At 48.1% G+C, this 23,609-nt stretch overlaps 1 protein-coding gene across 1 annotated transcript in view; it reads left to right on the top strand.

Moving 5' to 3' along the window:
- LOC140392897 (E3 ubiquitin-protein ligase HECW2-like) overlaps nt 1–23,609 on the top strand; it is a 595,816-nt gene that overhangs the window by 324,926 nt on the left and 247,281 nt on the right. Inside the window, 3 exon segments of the mRNA XM_072478670.1 lie at nt 981–1,056; nt 13,204–13,373; nt 13,500–13,642. Of these exon segments, the coding sequence (XP_072334771.1) occupies nt 981–1,056; nt 13,204–13,373; nt 13,500–13,642 (389 nt within the window).

Here is a 23,609-nt window from a genome sequence, read left to right as displayed (position 1 = left end):
CGTGGATACATATATTTTGGACCCCTCAATTCAGAGCCCAGCCCTCAATAAAACAGAATTCCCTTAAATAGTCTTACAAACCAAACAAATGATAGTAACTCCAAATCTCCCTTGCATGATTGAAATACTTTTTACCTTACTGATCTTTCTGTTAATTGGAGCTATTACATGAGGCAAGACAAATCTCCTCCTGCTTGTTATTTAACTATAACATCTACGTAAACAATTCGAGCACTCAATGATTCCTCCTCTTTCCCATAAAACAGCTTGTCTTTTTAACTCTTCATCCAGTAACAAGGTATCAAGTCAAATATATTAACAGACATTCAGTCTTTCTGAATGACAATTGTTAATTTAAAGCCTATTTATTAAGAGAAATCTCAGAATACTGTGGGGGAAAAAGCATTTTATTTTTGTTAGTCTGCTGAGAGTGAGAATATCCATCATCCATCTGGTAGGAGTTTACAGTTTCCATGAAGCAAGTGCATTCTCCTGTACATGAATATTCACAAGAGAAGGTCCTCGCTACTTACAGAGGAATGACTTGCAGTCAGAGTGAACATGCATTCATTGTGATTTTACAATGGCCAATATTTAGGATATCCTCTTTAAGGCAATGACGTTGAAAAACAGTTCTGCAATGCAAACTTGTGGCATTTCAAAATATTGCTAACTTAAAATGGAGTCAGAAAACAGCCTGAATCAAAATAATAGTTATTTTTAGATTTTTGACAAAACCAGCATCGCTGGCTATCTAGTGAGCTAAAGTGAGACAATGTGCGATTGGTTTACATTCATGATAAAACAGGGGCTGTTTAGCACAGGGCTAAAGCGCTGGCTTTGAAAGACCAAGGCAGGCCAGCAGCACGGTTCAGTTCCCGTAACAGCCTCCCCGAACATTTCATTCCAAACAAGAAACTGCAGCCATGGACCCTTTATCCAGCCAGCTGCTAGCAAAAATGTCATCTTTTGTTTTACAGGCTGGAGCAGACGAATTAGGAGAAGGTGGATCAGATGGTCAGAACAGTCGAAAACTTGTCAGATTCATATTATCAGGTAAGATTCAATTCCCGTAACAGCCTCCCCGAACAGGCGCCGGAATGTGGCGACTAGGGGCTTTTCACAGTAACTTCATTTGAAGCCCACTTGTGACAATAAGCGATTTTCATTTCATTTTCATTTCATTCAAAATCCGACACACTGTTTGATAATAAAGATCATTTGGATCTAATTAATGTGCATTTTAAACATTTCAATTCATTTTTCAAACCACTCTTTGAACAGCATTTTATTTTGTGTTGACATGGCCGGGGTTGGGAGACACACTTTAAAATCAATCGGCGGAATTCACCATTCCTGAGAATGGTGGTGTTGACACCGACGCAAGATTCGTGGACTTCTATGACAGCAAAACTGGTGCCGCACCTGGACAAATTCAGTGACCGTTAAGGGACTAGCACCGGCGCCACATGGAACACAATCGACTCCAATGGAAATGATGCAGGAGTCGCCAGATTTGTGATTGACACTCAGGAGGCTGACAAGCTGCAGCTGCATATACATATTTCACTCTCCGCACGCATCATCCCAGCCAACACGATGGCAGTGAGGAAAGCGGCACCCGATTTTGTGAATGCTGAGCTCCAGACCCTGTTGGACAATGTGGAGGAGAGGCGGGCAACTCTGTACCCCGACCGGGATGGAGGCTGCCAGCTGCTGCCGTTCGCCGTGTCTGGGTGCAGGTGGCAGAGGCATTCAGTGCCATCAGCAACACTGTCCGGACCGGCCAGCAGTGCCGGAAGAAACTCCACAACCTCCTCAGGGCAGCCAGGGCACCAATCTCTGTCCTACATACACACCACCACCACCCCCCCCCCCCCCCCCCCCCCCCGACTTTAGTGAGGAGGCTCCTGGGGAACTTTCTGGTGCACAACTCACACATGCTCCCACACAGCAAGTGGAGGTAGGAACTCCCGAGGGGGCAGGAATTCAGAGGGCCGGCTGACACCAGGGAATAGCTTCTGTCGAGACGGGTTTCGGGCTTCATGAATGGACGATCCCATCGATCGTGAAGATGCAGTCGCAGAGCCAGGGACTACACAAGGGGTTCTCAGTGAGCATCCAGTACCTTCAGGTTCAGGTGGAGGAGTTCAATCACGTGCAGGAACAGGAGGTGGTACCGGCCATCCATGTCACTCAGGCCAACACCACATGGGTGGCATCCATGGTAGAGGCCTTGGGGGTGAGAGTTCCGGCCATGGATCAGCATGTTCAAGGCCTGGGGCATTTTATGCGGGCAGTGGCTGAAGCCCAGCAGAGGGCTGTCCTCTCACAGGCAGCCATGTGCCAGAGCCACCTAGACATTGCAGCATGGCTAAGTCACATCGGGCCATGGCTGAGAGTATTGCTGGCATTGCCCAGCAGCTGGCCAACGTGCTACAGACACAGAGGGATGTTATGGAGGACGCAGCAGGCCAGCACGATGCGGGCGACCCTCCGAGGGCCCCTCCAGAGAGGTCCAGGCACCTGAATTGCATCTTCAGGATGCTGAAGCACAGTTCGATTACGCCCCTGGTCGCAGCATGGGCGTTGTTGTAGCGGGTGCACGCATCTGTCTGTGGCCTCTGGATAGACGTCATCAGCCATGACCGCAGCAGATACCCCCTGTCGCTCAGGAGCCAAACGCCCAGCCGGGGGTGCACCTCGAACCAGCTATGAACCGTCAAGTGTGCCAGGATGAAGGCGTTGTGCACACTGCCCAGGTATTTGACGCAGACGTGGATGATGCGCATCTAATGGTCACACACCAGCTTCAAGTTCATTGAGTGGAACTCCTTTCCCTCCATCACCTTTTCGGTTTATGAAGAGTGGCCTATCATCTGCAGGTCCTTGTAGGGCAACATGCATCCTGTCGATCATTCCTTGGACACGGGCACCTCGGCGATGGCAGCGGACCCCGCTGCCCGGGCATCCTGGTGGGCACGGTCCACATTGATGCATTATGCTGACTGGGCATATATGGCCTCCGTGATGGCACGGATACACCTGTGCACTGATCTCTGTGAGATCCCAGACAGATCTCCACTCGGCACCTGGAAGGACCCTGTTGCATAGGGTGACCGTTTGCTTGAAGGCCACAGGAGCACGTGTGTCCCCCCCCCAACCCCTGTCTGCAGGGGGTGAAAGGCCGACATGTTAGCATGGTGCATACCCCTGTGCCCAACCAGGTCCACCGGGCTACACTGTGGTCCCGGTTGGCACTGCGGACTCTGCTCCCGCATTGTCAACCCCTCCCCCCCCCATTTGGGCACCCATGACTCTGTTGGCGTCTGGCACTGTGGGGGCCTCTGGCTCTGGTGCCGGTCCCTGCTGCCAGGAGCACCGTCAGCTGGCACTGCTCTTGCCATTGATATACCCCATGGTCACCGTCCGGCACTCCCCTGTAGGGGTTACTGTGGGCGTTGCCCTTGGGCAGGCAGCATGATGCCCTGCCAGTGGGTGGCGGCCGGTTTGGGGATGGTAGCAATATGGCGGAGTGTGCGGGGGGTGGAGGGTGGGGGCGGGCCTGGTGGCACCCATAGCTGACTTCAGTCTACAGAACCAGGGGCTAAGGTCGGTGGTCAGTGGGGTGCACAGCATGATGGCTGCCTTGCAGGTTGCGGCAATGGCAGTCCGTGCCTGGACATCGCCCCAATCCCGTGGGGGGGTCAACCCAGCCCCACGGCCCATTTGCCCTCCCCCCGGCCCTTCCCTGCCAGGGCATCCTCCACCTCAGCCAGCCTGGTCAGTGTCAGGACCGGCCACCCATGGTCGCACCTATCCACGTCCTATGCCCTCTCTCTCACTCAGCAGCCACGGTGCCTGTTTCTCGATTTTCAAAAGCACAAGTGAACCTCGCTGACAGGAATTCCTCCCAGTGAAGGCGGAGAATCGCGGAGGCCCCGGAGAATACCGGGTCAGGCCCGCTAATGATATGCCAATGGTGTTTATTGTAAGTGCGGATTGGAACGCATTGGCGCCACTGTCGAGGCACCAGAGAATTGTGATTTGGCGTTAAATCAGTTCCTGCCACGATTTTGGCATCAAAACCGATTCTCTGCCCAATCACGTTTTACGATGCTGGCGTCGGCTGTCAGAACATCCTGCGCAATGTATTCGATGTTTACAAAGTTGACATAAGTCACCATTCTGTCATTGACAGAAGTCAGGCTTTCAGTGAATGGGCAATATAAATGCACATGTACTGTACATGCATTATTAGTAATCCAAGTATTTAAAAGTTTCCAGTGCAAAACAAATACAGTGTGGTTACATTCACTTATTGATCTAATTATTTTCTGGTCACATTTTCCTGACTATGTGTGTGTGGAAGAAGCAATAGATGGAAGAGTCAAAGCTGTATGGTGTGCAAGGGAAACCTCGTGGAATACTTTGTGGTAACTTTTCCATCCGGTGGGAAATTGTAAATTTTATTTTATTCACTGCCTCGTCACAAAAGACGACCAAGATCAGCATTGCAGAGATCACAGCCCTTAATCCATGTCCCATCAATCTGTGGTCCAAAATATTCCAACGCTGCACCGCCCTACCATGCTTTGTTTCTTTGAAGCATTAGACATAGGTAGTTCCTACATCTGAATTGAAACACATAAATGAAAACATGGTTGGACATATACAGAATAAAATTGGAGATGGTTGAAATATGAAGCCAATTTTGTATCCTAGTTTAAAAGGCTGTTGGGACTGCCTTGTGAGGATACCTGTGTCTATCATATGAGTGGGGAGATGGGCTCACTATATCGTGGTTTGCTGCATATTGGAAGCCCAGCTCTTGGATATCATTTAAATAACCTGTGTGTTACTGTTCCTTTGTGCAGGGAGCAAAACATTCCCCCAAAATGGTGCCATTGTCTGGGAATGCTGTCTATCAAAGGCTAATGTTCTGACTTGCGGAGAAATGCTGCATATGAGAACATCAAATATTCATTCATTTTAGAAACTGAAAAATACTTCAAATACATTTTCAGCTTTTAGAAAGGCAGTATGGGGGGGAATGGTGGTCAGGAAAGAAGTGACAGTGGATGAAAGGTCAGTGGGTGCAACAAAGCACAGTTTATGGGCATATGACAGATTAACAATGTCCTCTGACCCTTCTTTGACAGCTGGTGAAGCAGATGTCTTGCTGTGAGCTGAGTTGTTTTCCCCCTTGACAGATGATGGCGTCTGGGCTGAACTGTGTCTACAGTATTCGTAAGACATTCAATAATCTTTATTACATCAACACTGCAATGAAGTTACTGTGAAAATCCCCAGTCACCACATTCTGGTGCCTGTTCTGGTACACTTAGGGAGAATTCAGAATTCCAATTCACCTAACAAGCACGTCTTTCGGGACTTGTGGGAGGAAACCGGAGCACCCAGAGGAAATCCATAGAGACACGGGGAGGAACGTGCAGACTCCGCACAGACAGTGGCCCATGCCGGGAATTGAACCCGGGTCCCTGGCGCTGTGAAGCAACAGTGCTAACCACCGTGCTGCCGTGCCTGGAAGAGCATTTTGTTACTTGTTAGCACTGTCAGTGGCCTAAAGCATGGAAGAATCTAGCAGCATCCTGTACGTTTATCATTGAAGTTTGCAAGTGCAAAATGCAATGAGTGATCATGAGGTGATAATTGAGATGAGGCAGTGCGTACGTGATCAAGTGATGTTTGATCTAGACCCAAAACTTGCTGGGCAGTTAGTTGCCTTCTATAATGCTTGTGCAACTGGGAATTCTAAAGCACAGAAAAGTTCTGTGCACTGTTACACATATATGTCTGATGACCTGTGCACTGGTAGTGATAGGTGATGTGGGGGAGGGTGATGTAGGGGAGGGTGCTGGAGGTTACTCCCGTGAGGCTACAAGCATGGCATGTAAGAGCAATCCTGTCTAATGAACTGTTAAAGTTGTCGCCTGTGTCTTAATTCCCGTACAACCACACAATAAAATAATAATGAAAGGAAGACGGTGGCGCAGTGGTATTGTCACTGGACTAGTAATCCAGAGACCCAGGGGTCCCTGGAGACCTGGCGTTGAATCCAACCATGGCATATGGTGGAATTTAAACTCAATAAAACATTTGGAATTAAAAGCCTAATAATCATGTAACCATTGTCAATTGATGAAAAAAACCCCAACGGGTTCACTAATGTCCTTTAGGGATGGAAACCTGGTCTGGCCTACATGTGACTCCAGGCCCACAGAAATGTGGTTAACTCATAAATGGCCTAGCAAGACGCTTATTTGTATTCAATCGCTACAAAGAAAACACAAAGGAATAAAACCGGATGGACCATCCGGCATCGGCCTAGGCACTGAAAATGATAATGGAAAACCCAGACCTGTCGACCCTGCAAAGTCCACCTTAATAATATCTGGTGGCTTGTGCCAAAATTGGGAGAGCTTTCTCACAAATTAATCAAGCACCAGCCTGACATTGTATTGCTCACAGAATCATACCTTACAGATAATGTCTCAGACACCACCTTTACTATTCCTGGGTACATCCTATCTCACCATCAGGATAGACACTGCAGAGGTGGAAGCACAGTGATATATATGGTAGGCAGAAAATTGCTCTGGGAATCCTCAGCATTGAATCTGGACCCCAAGAAGTCTCATTGCACCAGGTCAAACATGGGCAAGGAAACCTTCTGCTGATTACAATGTACTGTCCTCCCTCAGCTGGTGAATCAGTACTCCTCAATGTTGAACACCACTTGGAGGAAGCACTGAGAGTGACAAGGGCGCAAAATGTAATCTGGGTGGGGCGCTTCAATGTCCCTCGCTAAGAGTGGCTCAGTAGTTTACATATTTATTTATATATACATATACATATATATATATTATTTATATATTTATTTATATAGCTCTGTGTCTATTCGGAACCCTGGATATGCGTTATCCTTTCTTAGTTCCCAGAGATTCCAGACTGCGCTTCTTGGTAAAGTTATTTGAAACTTTATTCGTCAGCTTTCGTGTCTACTGATAAAGTCAATTTTTCAATACAAAATTTAGGAAGCTCCAACTAGCCCGGCAACAAGCTAGTCAGATTGATTGTCTTTAGCAAATACAGTGGTTGAGTTCTAAAATACAACTCGGTAATTCCTCAAACCAAATACACACTTTTAAAAATGACTGAGTGATTTAAACAAAAGAAAACTGGCTTTAGCAGAGGCAAGCAAAAGAATAGGTTTCAGAGATTAGGTAAGAATGATTCCGGAATAGAAAAAGGGTGTTTTCTCATCCCAACAACTGGACTTCTAAAGAGATTACTAACTTTAAAGTTTTGTCCTCTTTGCAGCTGTGATTGGTTTTAACTAATTTATAATTCACTTAATTCGACCGAAGTGTTTGTCTCAAATTTAAGAGATAAACGATTTGCGGTAATTTTCCATGATGGTCTGAGCGAAACACGTTTCCCACAAGAAATTATCACTACAGACTGACTAGCCGTTACCATCGAAACAGAACTGGAATGTCAGCCCAGTTCTCCAAACACAAAGGGTCTTTTCTGCTATTTGGCCTTGCACTCGCTAGCAGTCTTCAAACAACATGTGAAATGTGAGAATGGTGTGTCTTATCTGATCAGTTCACAGCTAGTCAGCTTTTTCCTCACTCTCATGGTTAATATATTATGATTTAGTTAATTATTCTTAAGGATTAAAGGATTTTTCCAACCAGGATTTCTTCATTAAACCTTTTATCCATCTTATCTATAGCTAACCACAAAATCTGATTTCTATCACATCAGCACAGACCAAGCTGACCGGGTCCTAAAGGTCCTATCTCCTAGACTGGGACTGCAGCAGGTGGTGAGAGAATCAACAAGAGGGAAAAATATACTTGACCTCATCCTCACCAATCTGCCTGTTGCAGATGCATCCGCCCATGATAGTATCAGTAGGAGTGACCATCCCACAGACCTTGTGGAGACAAAGTCCCATCTTTACATTGAGGATACCCTACATTGTGTTGTGTGGCACTGCCACTGTGCTAAATGGGATAACCGAACAGATCTAGCAACTTAAGACTAGGCATCCATGAGGCGCGGTGGGCCATCAGCAGCAGAATTGTCCTCAATCCTAATCTGAAATCTCATGGCCTGGCACATCCCCAGTCTATCATTACCACCAAACCAGGCGATCAACCCGCGTTCAATGAAGAGTGTAGGAGAGCATGTCAGGAGCAACACCAGGCACACCCAAAAATGAGGTGTCAACCTGGTGAAGCTACAATACAGGAGTACTTGCGTGCCAAATAGCATCAGCAACAAGTAATAGACTGTGCTAAGTGATTCCATAACCAATGGATCAGGTCTAAGCTCAGCTGTGAATGGTGGTGGGCAATTAAGCAATTGACAGGAGGAGGGGGCTACATAAATATCCCCATGCCCAAAGATGGAAAACGCAGCATATCTGCAGAAAAGACAAGGTTGAAGCATTCGCAACGATCTTTAGCCAGAAGTGCCAAGTGGATGATCCATCTTGGCCTGCTCCAGAAGTCTCCAGCATCATAGATATCAGTCTTCAGCCAATTTGATTCACTTCACGTGACAGCAAGAAATGGCTGAAGGCACTGGATGCTGCAAAGGCTATAGGTCCTGACAATTTTCTGGCAATAGTCCTGAGGATTTGTGCTCCAGAACTTGTTCTGCTTCTAGCCAAGCTGTTCCAGTACTCTCCTCCCTCAGCTGGTGAATCAATACTCATCAATATTGAACACCACTTGAACTGAATGGGAAGCAACAAAACAACGTGGGAATTATGGTAATAGTATTGGAATAGTGTGTAGCTCTTTCTAAAGTCCAGCAAGCATCACCTGACAGCAATGGCAATGGAGTTTGTTTAAACAAGCTAAAGATAATTTGTGCAACCTGCACACACAGAGTAATGCAATTGTCCAGAGCAACAATTGAAATTTGAAAAAAACATTTTGAACATTGCACACAATGTAAATTTATAAATGGAGAGCATCTGATAAAACACTTCTGCTAGTGCATCATTTTGCACTGCCCCAAGGGACTAGCACATATCACCATATCCAGTATTGAGAGACCTAAGTCAAGGGGGCATATGACTGTTGTGTTATGCTTCTTCATGTAGCATAAGCTGCTTCCTTGATGTATACTCTGACAAAGGAAGGTTCAGACTTGGAGATAGGTTTAACACATTTATTGAACAGTTAACAATTCTCCTACTTGAGTTCGACTCTCCTGCTAATCTTGCTATAGTAACTCAATCTAACTAACCAATCTGCTCTAATCCATGCGGTGGTGTGATGCTTCCTGATTTACCCCTGTGTCTCTGAGTGTCGCCTATGGAAAAGAGAAAGAGCATGTGTGCCCTATCCTTTTATATAGGTAGCCCCCTTGTGGTAGTGTCACCTCTGGGTGTGTCTTGACTGCCCATTGGTCGTGTCCTATCTTACTGACCTATTGGTTGAATGACTGTGTGTCATGATGTCTCTGGTGCTCCCTCTAGTATTTATTTAGTCTTAGTGTATCTACATTAACCCCTTGTGTATTTACAGTGATGTATATCACCACATCCCCCCCTTTTCTTGTGTTACATATTTTCTGTACAGTGTTAAAGAAAATTGAGCAAAATAGGTAGATAAGTGATGACATGTACAAATCATGATGACAGTGATGATTATTCAATACCAAATAATATGTATGAGTCCAAAGTTTATGAATTAACATGGTCGAGTGGCTTTCTTGTGTGGTCATTAAAGCGGTGATGGCGATGTTGTCATTGCATTGTAAACTCCGTCAGTGTCCCTGTGCTTAAGGAACCAAGAAGTGGTCAAATCACTTTGTTGTCTGGACTCTTTTTTCCGATGCTTGTGGTAGCGATGCAGTATGTCATCTGTGTCGTCTGACCTGGACTGTTTCTTGTGATTGCGATATTGATGTCGTAAGTCAGCTGCCGTGAAAGCTGGTTTGCTTGTTCGTAGTGGAGCAAACTTGAATCGGTGAGATTTGCTGTCATGCCATGGTATGGCTGTACTCTTTGCCAGTGTTAGGAGCTGTGCTGTTACATTGTCCTGCATTTGCAGAGTTGTACCGTGTCGTACCAGTCGTTGTTCCAGTGTTGTTATTTTCGTCGCGCTTGTTGTTGACATTGGTGCCTTTGGTACGCTTTGTGTCGTTGTCTTTGTTGTTGGTTTTGTAGGTTTTGTTGTTGTGTTTGTTGCGCTCAATGACGACACCGAGCGGAGAATTCGAGTCCTTCACAAAGTTACTCGTGTCAGTGTCCTTAGTAGCATCTGCTGTTTCATTGAGCGTGCCGTCTCGGATTCCTCAGCGCTCCCCGTCTGGAGTCATGTCCGGTTTACTAGAATCATCTTTGGCTTGTTGATGCTCCCCGTCTGGAGTCATGTCCGGTTCACTAGAATCATCTTTGGCTTGTTGATGCTCCCCATCTGGAGTCATGTCCGGTTCACTGGAATCATCTTTGGCTTGTTGATGCTCCCCGTCTGGAGTCCTTTCTGGTTCACCTGAATCAGCTTCGGTTTCTTGACACTCCCCAACCGGAGTCATTTCAGGTTCACTTGAATCATCTGAGGTATCTTTATGCTCCCCTTCCGGAGTCAAAACGTTCAGGAATGCATTTTCTTGTGGAGAGGCTCGAGTGGATGATGTTTGAATTAACGTGGTGTCACTGGAGTCACTAGTATTCTCACTTTGACTGTCGAGTGCCTTTGTACATAATAGCGGAGAACAGTCAGCCTCGCTGTCATGTTGCACATCCTGTATGGGAATTGTGATGCCTTTGTCACTTGTCGCACATACAGTGGGTAGACCTTCAGTGTCTTCTTGTCGGTTAGATGAGCTGGGTAGACTGTCAGAATCTTCTTCTGGTGGCTCAAATAATCTGGGTAGACTGTCATCGTCTTTTTGTTTTTCACATGAGCATGCTAGACTGTCATAGTCGTCTTGCTGTGCACTTGAGCATGGCAGACTTGCATCATCTGCTGCTGGTTGCTCAGATAAGGTTGCTAGACCTTCATGGTCTTGTTCATGCAAGGACTGCGTTCTGGAGTCTTGCATTGCTTCCATCGTGGAGTCTGTCAACGTGCTCGCTGTGGAGGCTTGTATCGCTCTCCCTGTGGAGACTGGTATCGTTCCCTTTGTGGAGTCATGCAGTGGTCTCGCTGTGGAGTCGATCTGTGCGCTCTCAACGGAGTCGTGCAGTGGTCTCGCTGTGGAGTCTGTCATCACTTTCTGTGCAGAGTCGGGGACTCTTCGTGGTGCATGGACCACCCTCTGTGTGGAGTCAGGGACTCTTCGTGGTGTGTGGACCACTGTCTGTGTGGAGTCGGGGACTCTTCGTGGTGCGTGGAGCACTCTTCGTGGTGCGTGGACCACTGGTGTGGCGTCAGGCCGCTCTCTGTGGGCTTGGACCTCTCTCTGTCTCTTGGCGTCAGGCCGCTCTCTGTGGGCTTGTACTGTAGCCAGATAAAATGGCTAACTCCCGATTTAGAATGGCTAACTCCGATTTAAAATGGCGAACGGCAAACGCTCTCTGTCACTTGGCTTCAGGCCGCAGCAGAATCCTGTACTCACGAGTCGGGATGTCGTCTGTTCTGGGCTGAGGATCCTCAAATCCGAAGAACTCATCCATGTCTGTGTCGGATTCTTCACTGTACAACACATCTCGTTGTGGTTCGGATTTGGTACTGAGGTCGCCACGTACAATGATGAAATCATCGTCTGAGTCGTAGTCTTCAATGACCATATCATCACTTTTTGTGTCGGAGCTGCCATTGTGCTCGCGATGTCAAAAGAAGTAATCAACGTCTGAGTCGTAGCCTTCAAGGACTAAATCATCTCTTAGGGTGGTGCTAACTGCTTGTTGCAGGGTTCTGCGGAGGTTACTTTCAGCTACTGGTCGAAGTTCAGGCATTGTGCTGTCGTTCCAGGTGAAAGAATTGTGTTTTACGGCTTAAAGTTTTTTTTCTTCTTATTTTTGGGCATTTCCCCTTTAAGTGGGCGCATGGTCCGGGGCCTCTGACGTCAGGACGCTTGTGACGTAAGGTGTAGGAATGGATCGCGCATACGCAGATGGCTTTTCCTGTACTTTGCGCTCTTTTTGCAACTGCGCATGCGCGGTGTCTCGCGCATGCGTAGAACACTTTTGCCGGTACTCTTCTTTTGGGGAACTGCGCATGTGCGGCTGCTTTCTCAAGATGGCTGCCAATCAAAACTGTCGGTTTCTGCATTTGCAGGCCTACCTTCGCCTTGTGGTGAGTATTGGCGCCTCTTTTACCATTCTCTCTTGTGTGTTCCTCGCAGTATTCTTGAAACTTGTCCAGGACTGTCTGGAAGTCTCTCTTGTCTTGCCCTTTGGAGTACTTGAAGGTCTCGAAGATTTCTGCTGCTCTTGCACCGGCAATTGTGAGCAGAAGCTTTATTTTCTCTGAATCCGCCACGCCATCTAGGTTGGACGCTACCAGGTAGATCTCGAATCTCTGCCTGAACGCACGCCAATTTGCACTGAGATTGCCGTCGTACCTGAGCTGCTGTGGAACCGGAATCTCGAACATCTTGCCTGGGTGCTATTGCTGGTAGTCACGGATATGTTGAGTTGAACTATGTAGATTTAACAGGCACTCCTGGAACCATGTTGTGTTATGCTTCTTCATGTAGCATAAGCTGCTTCCTTGATGTATACTCTGACAAAGGAAGGTTCAGACTTGGAGCTAGGTTTAACACATTTATTGAACAGTTAACAATTCTCTTACTTGAGTTCGACTCTCCTGCTGATCTTGCTATAGTAACTCTATCTAACAAACCAGTCTGCTCTAATCCATGCAGTGGGTGTGATGCTTCCTGATTTGCTCCAGTGTCTCTGAGTGTCGCCTATGGAAAAGAGAAAGAGCATGTGTGCCCTGTCCTTTTATATGGGTAGCCCCCTTGTGGTAGTGTCACCTCTGGGTGTGTCTTGGCTGCTCATTGGTCATGTCCTATTTTACTGACCTATTGGTTGAATGTCTGTGTGTCATGATGTCTCTGTACTCCCTCTAGTATTTATTTAGTCTTAGTGTATCTACATTAACCCCTTGTGTATTTACAGTGATGCATATTACCACAATGACCACTGCAGGATCTAACATTGTAACTATGAATGTAACTTGCTGATCCTTTTCTTTCAAACAGATATCAGAGCCGTAGGGCTCAAGAAAGGAATGTTTTTCAATCCAGATCCATATTTAAAGATGTCCATTCAGCCTGGGAAGAAGAGCTCCTTCCCCACTTTTGCTCATCATGGACAAGAGAAGAGGTCAACAATTGTGGCGAACACAACAAACCCTATTTGGCAAGGAGAGGTAAACAATTCTGCTATCATTGACACAGAGCAGATAGTTCCTGAAGGAAATGAACAGTGACAAAACCAAGCGTTAATGGGACTGTTAAATGGGATTGACGTGATACATTTTATTTATATTTTACAGAAATATTCTTTTGTAGCCCTGCTCACCGATGTACTTGAAATTGATGTCAAAGACAAGTTTGCCAAGAGTCGTCCTATCATAAAGCGCTTTCTGGGCAAACTAACCATACCAGTACAGCGTCTGTTGGAGAGACATGCGATCGGGTAATATATTATTGAATTTCACAAAAAACGTCCCTGTTAGGTCTAATGTTGGTTTCATTATCTCTTTTTCAATGGTATGTTTGAAAAATGTTTTATGATATGCCTGATAGATGATGTCAGTGCTGCATTGTCACTTGTAAAAGCTAAATTCGATGATTTATTATAGATGTGGGAGTGCTGTTGTACTTCCTTGTCAGTCATCTCGGAAATGAGGAGGAAACATTAGAAAATTTTAAACCATGCAGAATAATTTTGTTTGTTTACTTTTATTTTGACAACAATCTGTTTCTTGTTTTTTTTAATAGGTCTTGTTCCCATCTCTCTCTTCCTTGTTTTGCCTATGTCTTTGATGACTTGGTTCCCCAGTCTAGAAATAATCATGACAGATGGGTGACCGTGATCTGGAGAGACTGATGTTTTAGGCAATCCGCTATAGAGAAATTATTTAAGTAATGTAATGTAAATGTGTAATGTAAATTCACAAGGTTGTTTCCAGGATCAAGGGGTTAGTAATGAAGAGGGGATTAAGAAGTTAAATCACTTTTTTCACTGGAGCTTCATAATGACTTTTACTGAATTATCAGTCTTTCATTTCCAGATCTTATAGATTTGAACTCCAATTCTCGACCGGTTATAGTGGAATTTGAACTGACATTCTCTGGGTTATCAGGTTCAGATGTTGAGCTTACTAGTTTGGTAACATAACGACTGCACTACCTAACCCCTACCAATGAGATCAACCTGCTGGGCTGGGTTTTCGTGAAGCTGGAGAGACTCCAAGGACCTTTGGAAATGTTGACGGCACGCTGGCACAGTGGTTAGCACTGTTGTGTCACAGTGCCAGGGACTATGCACCCTGCTTTGGGTGATTGCATGTTCTCCTCATGTCTGCATGGGTTCCCTCCAGCTGCTCCGGTTATCTCCCATAGTCCAAAGATGTGCAGGTCAGGTGGATTGGCCATGATCAATGCGCGGAGTTAGGGCGGGGGCATAAGGCCTAGATAGAGTGCTCTTTTGGAGGGTCGGTGTAGACTTGATGAGCCGACTGGTTTCCTTCTGCGGTGTAGGGATTTTATGCATTCTATGTAACCCGATTCCGGGATTCCTGCCCCATTCCCGTAGACCACAGTTTTCATCAGCACAGCAGAAGGTGCAGGCTGTTGCAAGTCACACTCCTGACCTAGTCACCTCCATAATGGTGCTATCTTCTAGTCCGCCATAATTTGCGTGGAGCAGAGCCAACCTTTCAAGGACCCTTAGAGGTGTCATGAAATCCTTCACCTACCCCCGCATGGCGCCTCATATTTTCCATGGCCCCTCATATCCTTCACGTCAATCCATGCACCTCCAACTACTCCCAATGGCCCCTCATATCCTCCAAGCAAACCTATGGCATTTGAATGCCCACAGGCTTTGTATAGACCCAATAAACCCTTTAATAACAATAGCATGTGTGGGAAAGCTTTAAAAAAAGTCATTTATTTATAACTTTCTACTTTGTTAAAAAAAAAGTGTTTTTACTATAGCCCTAGAGAAGTGTCAATCTTCCAGACCTTCAAAGTTTCAAGTAGCAGAAACTACAAGCACTTCACATCTCTTTATCTTATGCCCAATAAGCATTTGTTGGTTGACAGGATACTGGAGAAAAAGCTGTCAATCAAGTCTTACAATCCTGGACCAGACCCCAACAGTGACGAGGATACTGGACAGAAACCCCAATATTTTAGTTTAATTTTGTAAGACTGTGAAGAAAGGGTACCTCGCTGCGGGAGTGATTTCACAAAGAAATAGAGATATAGGGCGGAATTCTAGTTTACGACCCTCTGGGAGCAGAAACAAGCAAGCAATTCAGTCTTCCTTGCCAAGCAAATTTATACATGGCTTGGAATAAGAGGGATCCCCTCGGGGGTGGGGGGTGGTGGAAGTCCTGCTATCGGGCTGCCATTTTGAGCAGGTGGCCCCATAGTAAGATCCTGCAGTCACCACCTGCCCCCCCCTCCACATCGCAAATCCCGTAATAGGGAGAACCTCCCCCAGGCACCCCTGTAATGGGGGGACCCCCAGGCACCCCTGTAATGGGGGGACCCTCAGGCACCCCTGTAATGGGGGGACTCCTGCTCCCAGGGATCCTCAGACCAAAGAGACTCAACTCCCAGGGACCCAGTATAGGGCGATGCCCCATGGGACCCCTGCAAGGCTGACCCCCTACAGAAGATCCCCTGACCAAAATGAGCCCCTCAGAGGGACCCCTGACCAAAAGAACCCCCCCCCCACACACACACACATAGACCCCTCCAACCCCCCCCCCCCCAAAACCCCCAAGTAAAGAGCTCCCTGTCTGGAAGCTAGAGAGCACTATAGACAGGGGCAGTGAGAAGAATCACAGCTGTAACACTTATCTTGAAGTTCCAAGTATCCATTCCTGGAAGGAGAGCAGCTGTGACCTGTGTCTGGTTCAAACAGATCCATTAACTGCAAGCCATTAATAGCTTTCTATTAGTGGTCTGTGATTGACAGCTTCTACAAACTATCTGTGGCATTGATTCATTCATCTCCCTTCATGGTTCAGTGGCATAAGTGGTGAAACCCCAATGTTCACAAACATTGACCACAACATAGAGAGGAAGTGCATTCCAAACACCAAGTCCATTCCAATCATTCAAACCTGTGATTGCGCTGCACATAGCTCTCTGGGGGGGGGGGGGGGGGGGCGGGGGGGGGGGGGGGTGAGGAGGGGATCTCCCCATTACCTTGAATGTCCTTACCTACTCTATCTTGTACACACGAGTAAACCTTACCCTCACAAATAAAACCTTTAAAAATGATCTGCCACCTTCTTATCCATCAACCTCTAACTAGGCTGTATACTTTGTTGCACTTCTTCTGCTGCAACCGTTTTTTTTAACTTTAGTAAACCCCACTGGTTTATCTTATTTTAACAAGTCTGTCTTCTCAATACTTTTCTTAAGCTACCAATACTACGACTTCAACACTAAGAGGCCGGGGGATAGAGAGGCCGGCCCGCTGATCAGTGGGTGCCAGTCACGGGCCAGGCCGCATCGGACCCCCCCCCCCCCCCCCCCGGGTCGGAGACCCCTCCCCTCCCCCCACAGGCCGCCACCCGGCCCTTCCATGCAGAGTTCCCGCTGGCTGCTAGCAGGTGTGGACGGCGCCGGCGGGACTCAGTGTTTTCACTATGGCCGCTCGGCCCATCCCAGGCCGAGAATCGGTGGGCCAGCCACGTGGAGCGGCCCGCAATCGGCGCCAATGGCTCCGATTCTCCACTCTGCGGAGAATCGCCTGCCGGCGTCGGGGGGGCGTGGTCCGGTCGCGGGGATTCTCCGGCCCGGCCCCGGGCTGAGAGAATCCTGCCCCATATGTCTGACTTTATTACAATGAAAACATTTATGTTTTATTATCTCTCTTCCTCTTTCATAGGTTTCATTTTTCACCTGAGGCAAACTCTCCTTAATGTCTCAAACTGGCCATCCTTTGCCTTGTCTACCTGTGAATTTCTCATTTCTGCAGTTTCCAACCTTTACAGATTCAAATTGATGCTGAAAAACAGACTTTAGTTTGCGAACTATTTCAAAATCATTTGCCATTTCTGCAATAGTTTCCACAGTTCAAATTCTTTCTTTTCCTAACCCCTTTCTTCCTTTGCAGATCTTTCCATTTTGATCTCAAGCTTCTTCCTTTCCATTTCCTTTTGTAAAGACCTCTCTCTTTCCTTTTCTGCTCACTCTCTCTTTCCTTTTCTCCTGCCATTGCCAATCTCTCCTTTTCTTTCTCATCTGCCATAGCCACTCCCCTTTCCTTGTTCCTGCATCTCTAATGGTTTAATTTGCAATTGAACTCGAGCTAATTCTTATGATTCAGACTGTGTCTCTGGCAAATTTAAATGCCGAACTGTTGTTTGTATTCTCTCGTGGGGCGAAAATCTCCGGTATCGGCGCGATGTCCGCCGACCGGCGCCAAAAACGGCGCAAATCAGTCCGGCATCGCGCCGCCCCAAATGTGCGGAATCCTCCGCATCTTGGGGGGCCAAGCGCCAACCTTGAGGGGCTAGGCCCGCGCCGGACTGATTTCTGCCCCGCCAGTTGGCGGAAAAGGCCTTTGGTGCCCCGCCAGCTGGCGCGGAAATGACATTGCCGGGCGGCGCTTGCGCTGTGGAGGGAGTCCGCCATGGTGGAGACTGTGGCGAAGGCGGAAGGGAAAGAGTGCCCCCACGCCACAGGCCCGCCCTTGGATCGGTGGGCCCCGATCGCAGGCCAGGCCACCGTGGGGGCACCCCCTGGGGCCAAATCGCCCCACGCCCCCCCGAAAAACCCCGGAGCCCGCCCGCGCCACCTTGTCCCGCCGGTAAGAGAGGTGGTTTAATCCACGCTGGCGGGACAGGCATTCTAGCAGCGGGACTTCAGCCCATCCGGGCCGGAGAATCACGGGGGCGGGGGGGCCTGCCAACCGGCGCGCGCGATTCCTGCCCCCACCGAATATCCGGTGCCGGAGAATTCGGCAACCGGCGGGGGAGGGATTCACGCCAGCCCCCGGCGATTCTCCGACCTGGCGGGGGGTCGGAGAATCTCGCCCCCATGTTCCTTACGCCTTCAGAGAAAGCTAACTTTCTCTAACAAAGGTTTTGTTTTACTGACAGCCTGAGTGTCCTCTTCCACACCCAGGAAGATTTCTGCAACTGAAAGAGCTATTTCCAGTCACAACTGTTATGGGTCCGGGTTTAGAGAACCCCGAAGTGTTTCATGGAGTTCAACCGACCCACAACTTTTAATAGATTGTGGTGTGGGAAGCACACGGCGTACTCTCCAGGTGTGATACAGCAGAAATGGATAAGTGTTTTTTAAAACAAAACAATGTATATTCTATGAACTCAAGTTAACCTTTTAAAAACAAGCGTTGAATATCTTAACACCCATTACTTCAAAGATAACCCCAAAAGACTACAACACTAAATAATCCTTCAAACTGTTCCTTTAAACATCCAAAAGACTTCAAACCTTCAAAAAGAGACCTTCGCTTACATTCAATATATTTATAGTCTTTGGATTTGCAGAAATCAACAGACCAGCTCTGTATTTCTTCCTGCAGCTCTCAGCAAAACACACAGACACTCCCAGCTGCCTTCTCAAACTGAAACTCAAAAGCAGAAGTGAGCTCAGCTCCACCCACCCTCTGACATCACTTCAGTAATATGATCAGCTCCATTTCTTAAAGGTACATTCCTATTTAAACTGTACCATCCGAAATAACACACATGTTCCACACGCATTCACTGTCTTTGAGTTCAATAATCCCAAACTAAACAAAGAACTATACTTTTAAATCCCGAACGAGCCCCCAAGTTTATTACAATCCTGGACCAGACCCCAACAGTCGGTAGGATAGTGGGCAGAATCCCCAATATTTTATTTTTATTTTGTAGGACCGTGAGGAAAGGATACCTCACTCCAGCAGTGATTTGACGCAACATAGGGATATGGTATATTAGAACAAACTTTATTACTAAAGTATTAAAATATCTTTAACATCACAAAAGAAAATAGCTTACAGTTACCCCTTAAACAATGCTAATCAATACAGTGACACAAAATCGCTTAACTGCTATCTTTACTTCCACTCAAACAACAGAACTTTCTCAGGTCACATTCCACTTTGAAATACAGTTTGCAGTCTCGGGAATACTTGCTGTAAAGAGATGCCTTTTGAGACAGTTTGAAAAGATAGACCTATACCCTGTCAGAACAATGCAGAATCTCTGGCAGTATTTCTATAGAAACTGCTTCTCAGCTTGCCTTCCACCCACAGACTAACTCTGAACCTCAACACCTGCTGCTTCAACTCCTGGCTCCTCACATTAACATCATCATCTTTCTAAACTGAACACTGTGGGCGGGATTCTCCCACCTGGCGGCTAAGTTCCGATGTCGGAGTAAAAACGGGAGTGTTTTACTCCGGCGCCGGTATCCATTCCTGGTCCCTATTCTGCGGCACACAGGGGGCTAGGACGGTGCTGGAGCGGCCTCCACCGCCCCAGCTGCCGATCCCAGCCTGAGCCTGGCGCCACGGGGTCCACGCATGCATAGTTGTACAGGCACCAACTAGCGCATGCGCAGTGGCCTTCCCCGCGGCGGCCCCAACGCCAAATGGTGCAGGGCTACAGGAGCCAGCGTGGAGGAAAAGAGGCCAGGGGGCAGAGAGGCCGGCCCGCCGATCGGTGGGCCCAGATGGCGGGCCAGGCCACTACAGATGCCTCTCCCCCGGTGTCGGACCCCCCCCCACCCCCCCACAGGCCGCACCCGGATCCTTCAACGCCGAGGTCCAGCCAGCTGAGAGGATGTTAGAACGGCGCCGGCGGGACTCGGCTTTTTGTTGACGGCCGCTCATCCCATCCGGCCCGGATAATCGGCACGCCGGCCTGTGCCGGCCCGGGCCGGAGAGTCACCGCATACCCCGACCGGCGCTGAGCTGGAGCCGATGGTGCGACAGGGCGGCGTGGCACGGCACCACGCCGATTCTCCGACCCGGCGAGTCCAATGTTGTTGATTAATTACTCCGCAGGGAACCATCTTAATCTAAATAAAATTCCATTAGCCCAAACTTTTACGATGCTTTAACTGCACTTCTGGCTCCAAAAAGCCTTGCAGTCTTGCAAATCAGGATTTATAAAAACACTACTGTAGTCAAGGGCAGCACGGTAGCCTTGTGGATAGCACAATTGCTTCACAGCTCCAGGGTCCCAGGTTCGATTCCGGCTTGGGTCACTGTCTGTGCGGAGTCTGCACATCCTCCCCGTGTGTGCGTGGGTTTCCTCCGGGTGCTCCGGTTTCCTCCCACAGTCCAAAGATGTGCAGGTTAGGTGGATTGGCCATGATAAATTGCCCTTAGTGTCCAAAATTGCCCTTAGTATTGGGTGGGGTTACTGGGTTATGGGGATAGGGTGGCGGTGTTGACCTTGGGTAGGGTGCTCTTTCCAAGAGCCGGTGCAGACTCGATGGGCCGAATGGCCTCCTTCTGCACTGTAAATTCTATGAAAACTACTGCAGCAGTCACACACACACACACACACTAAGCCAGGCTTTTAACCCTTACTGCACCAAATATATACAATACAATGGGCGGGATTCTCCGTGAACCGGCGGGGTGGGCAACTCCGGTGCGAAGGGCTGGCGTGAACCAGTCTGGCGTTGGGCCTCCCCGAAGGTGCGGAATCCTCCGCACTTCAGGGGCTAAGCCGGCGCTGGAGTGGTTTGCGCCGTGCCGGCCGGCGCGGAAGGGACTTGGTGCCACGCCAACCAGCGGCGAAAGGCCTCCGCCGGCCGGCGTGTGCTGGCGTCATTCCAGCACATGCGCAGGGAGGGGTTCATCTCCGCATTAGCTATCGCGGACTGTTACAGCGGCTGACGCGGAGGAATAGAGTGCCCCCAACGGCACAGGCCCACCCGCAGATCGATGGGCTCCGATCGCGGGCCAGGCCACCGTGGGGCACCTCCCGGGGCCAGATCCCCTTGCATCCCCATCGCGGGCTGGAAAATCACCGGGGGGGCTGTTGCCAGCGGCCGCCGACCGGCGTGGCACGATTCCCGCCCCCGCCAAATCCCCGGCGCCGGAGAATGCGGCAGCCGGCGGGGGCGGGATTCACGCCGCCCCCCGGCGATTCTCCGACCCGGTGGGTGGTCGGAGAAACCTGCCCAATATATCTGAAATTCCTACATTCATTGCACAAGTAATGTTTCCCTTGGGCACATCTGTTTCAATAGATTAATGGATGCCTGGGCTCTCAGCCAAGAATGCATAACAAAGCATTGATGAGAGCTCAGACATCCATTAGTCCTTTGAAACAGCTGAACCCGAGCACTGAGGCTGACCGCTTAACCAACCCGCCTCTGCACCCGACAGCCCCTGTGGTTGCCTCCATACACTTTTTGGGGTCGGCAGGCTCAACTCCAGTGATCACCTGTTAGCACCAGATTGAAAATGCCTCTTTAGCAGGCACCTTCTGCTGAGGTGGGGCACTGAGCCGAGAAATTTTCCATCTCCAAATGCCCGGAACTAGGATGAAAATCCAGCCCTTTGTTTCCTTTCCCAACCTTCCCAACACCTACCTTTGTGCTCTTCCATTGGCTCAGATCTCCCAATTGCTGACTGCAGTTGAAAGTGACCACCTGCCTTTTTTGCCGCTGAATCTGGGGTGCCCTGTCCTGGCTGCATGGGTGGGCTATAGTCACAGGGATCCAAGAGGAGAACCAGCAAGGAGAAGACAAGGCCACATCCCATTTTGATGTCACCACTATGGGGAGACAGTGACATCGTGGTATTGTCACTGAACTAGTTATCCTGTGGTGTTGTGGTATTGTCACTAGTGATCCACAGATACAGGGTAATGCTGTGGGGACCTGGGTTCAAATTTGAATTCAATAATCTGGAATTAAAAGTCTAATAATGACCATGAAACCATTGTCAACAGTCATTAAAACCCATCTGGTTCATTAATGGAAGGAAATCTTCTATCCTTACCTAGCGTGGGCGACATGTGACTCCAGACACACAGTGATGTCGTTGACTCTTAAATACTCTCTGAAATGGCCACTCAGTTGTGTCAAACCACTGAAAGGTCTCAACGGAGTGAAACCGGATCGACCTCGGCACCGCAAACTCAGCCCTGTCGATCCTGCAAAGTCCTCTGGGGGCTTGTACCAAAATTGACTACAGACTCGTCAATAAACAGTCTGATATAGTCATTTTCATAGAATCATACCTTAGAGACAATGTCTCAGACACCACCATCACTATCCTTGCGTATGTCCTGTTCCACCGGCAGGACAGACCCAGCAGAAGTGGTGGCTCAGAGGTGTATCAGAAGGGAGTTGTCCTGGAAGTCCACAACGTCAACTTTGAACTCCACGAAGCCTCATAGCACCAGATCAAACATGGGCAAGGAAACCTCCTGCTGATTCCCATACTGATGAATCGGTACTCCTCCATGTTGAACTTCACTTGGAGAAAGCACCGAGGCTGGCAGGGGTGCAGAATGTATTCTGGGTGGGGTCTACAATGTCCATCACCAAGAGTGGCTTGGTAGCACCACTACTGACCCAGCTGGCTAGGTCCTAAAGGACAGAGTTACTAGTCTGGGACTGCAGCAGGTGGTGAGGGAACCAACAAAAAGGGAAAACATACTTGACCCCATCTTCACCAACTTGAATGGTGGTGGACAATTAAATAACTCACTGGAGGAGGAGGCTCCATAAATATCCACATCCTCAAATGGAGGAGCACAACACCATAATGCGAAAGTTAAGATTGAAGCATTTGATACAATCTTTAGCCAGAAGTGCCAAGTGGATTATCCATCTCGACCTTCTCTGGAGATCCCCAGCATCACAGATGTCAGTCTTCAGCCAATTCGATTCATTCCACATGATGTCAAGAAATGGCTAAAGGCCCTGGAGACTGCAAAGGCTATGGCTCCTCACCATTTTAGTACTGAAGACTTATGCTCCAGAACTTTCCATGCAGCTAGCCTTGCTATACCAGTACAGATATTACACTGGCTTCTACCTGGCAATGTGGAAAATTTCCCAGTTAAGTCCTGTACACAAGAAACAGGACAAATTCAATCAGCAAATTATTCTCCCATCAGTCTACTCTTGATCATCAGTAAAGCGAGGAAAGGAGTCATCAATATTGCTATCAAGCGGCACTCACTTAGCAATAACCTGCTCACTAACACTCAATTTGGGTTCCACCAGAGCCATTCAGCACTTAATCTTATTATAGCCTTGGTTCAAAAATGGACAAAAGACCTGAACTCCAGAGGTGAGGTGAGAGTGATTGCCACTGACATCAAGGCAGCATTTCACCAAGTGTGTCATCAGGGAGCCCTAACAAAATTGGAGCTAATTGGAAATCGAGGAGAAAACTATCCACTGGTTGAAGTCATACTGAGCATAAA

The sequence above is a fragment of the Scyliorhinus torazame genome, chromosome 2 (assembly GCF_047496885.1).
Source record: "Scyliorhinus torazame isolate Kashiwa2021f chromosome 2, sScyTor2.1, whole genome shotgun sequence".
NCBI classification, from domain to species: Eukaryota; Metazoa; Chordata; class Chondrichthyes; order Carcharhiniformes; family Scyliorhinidae; genus Scyliorhinus; species Scyliorhinus torazame.
Note: the sequence above shows the minus strand (reverse complement) of the source record. Positions and strands in the feature narration are given on the sequence as shown.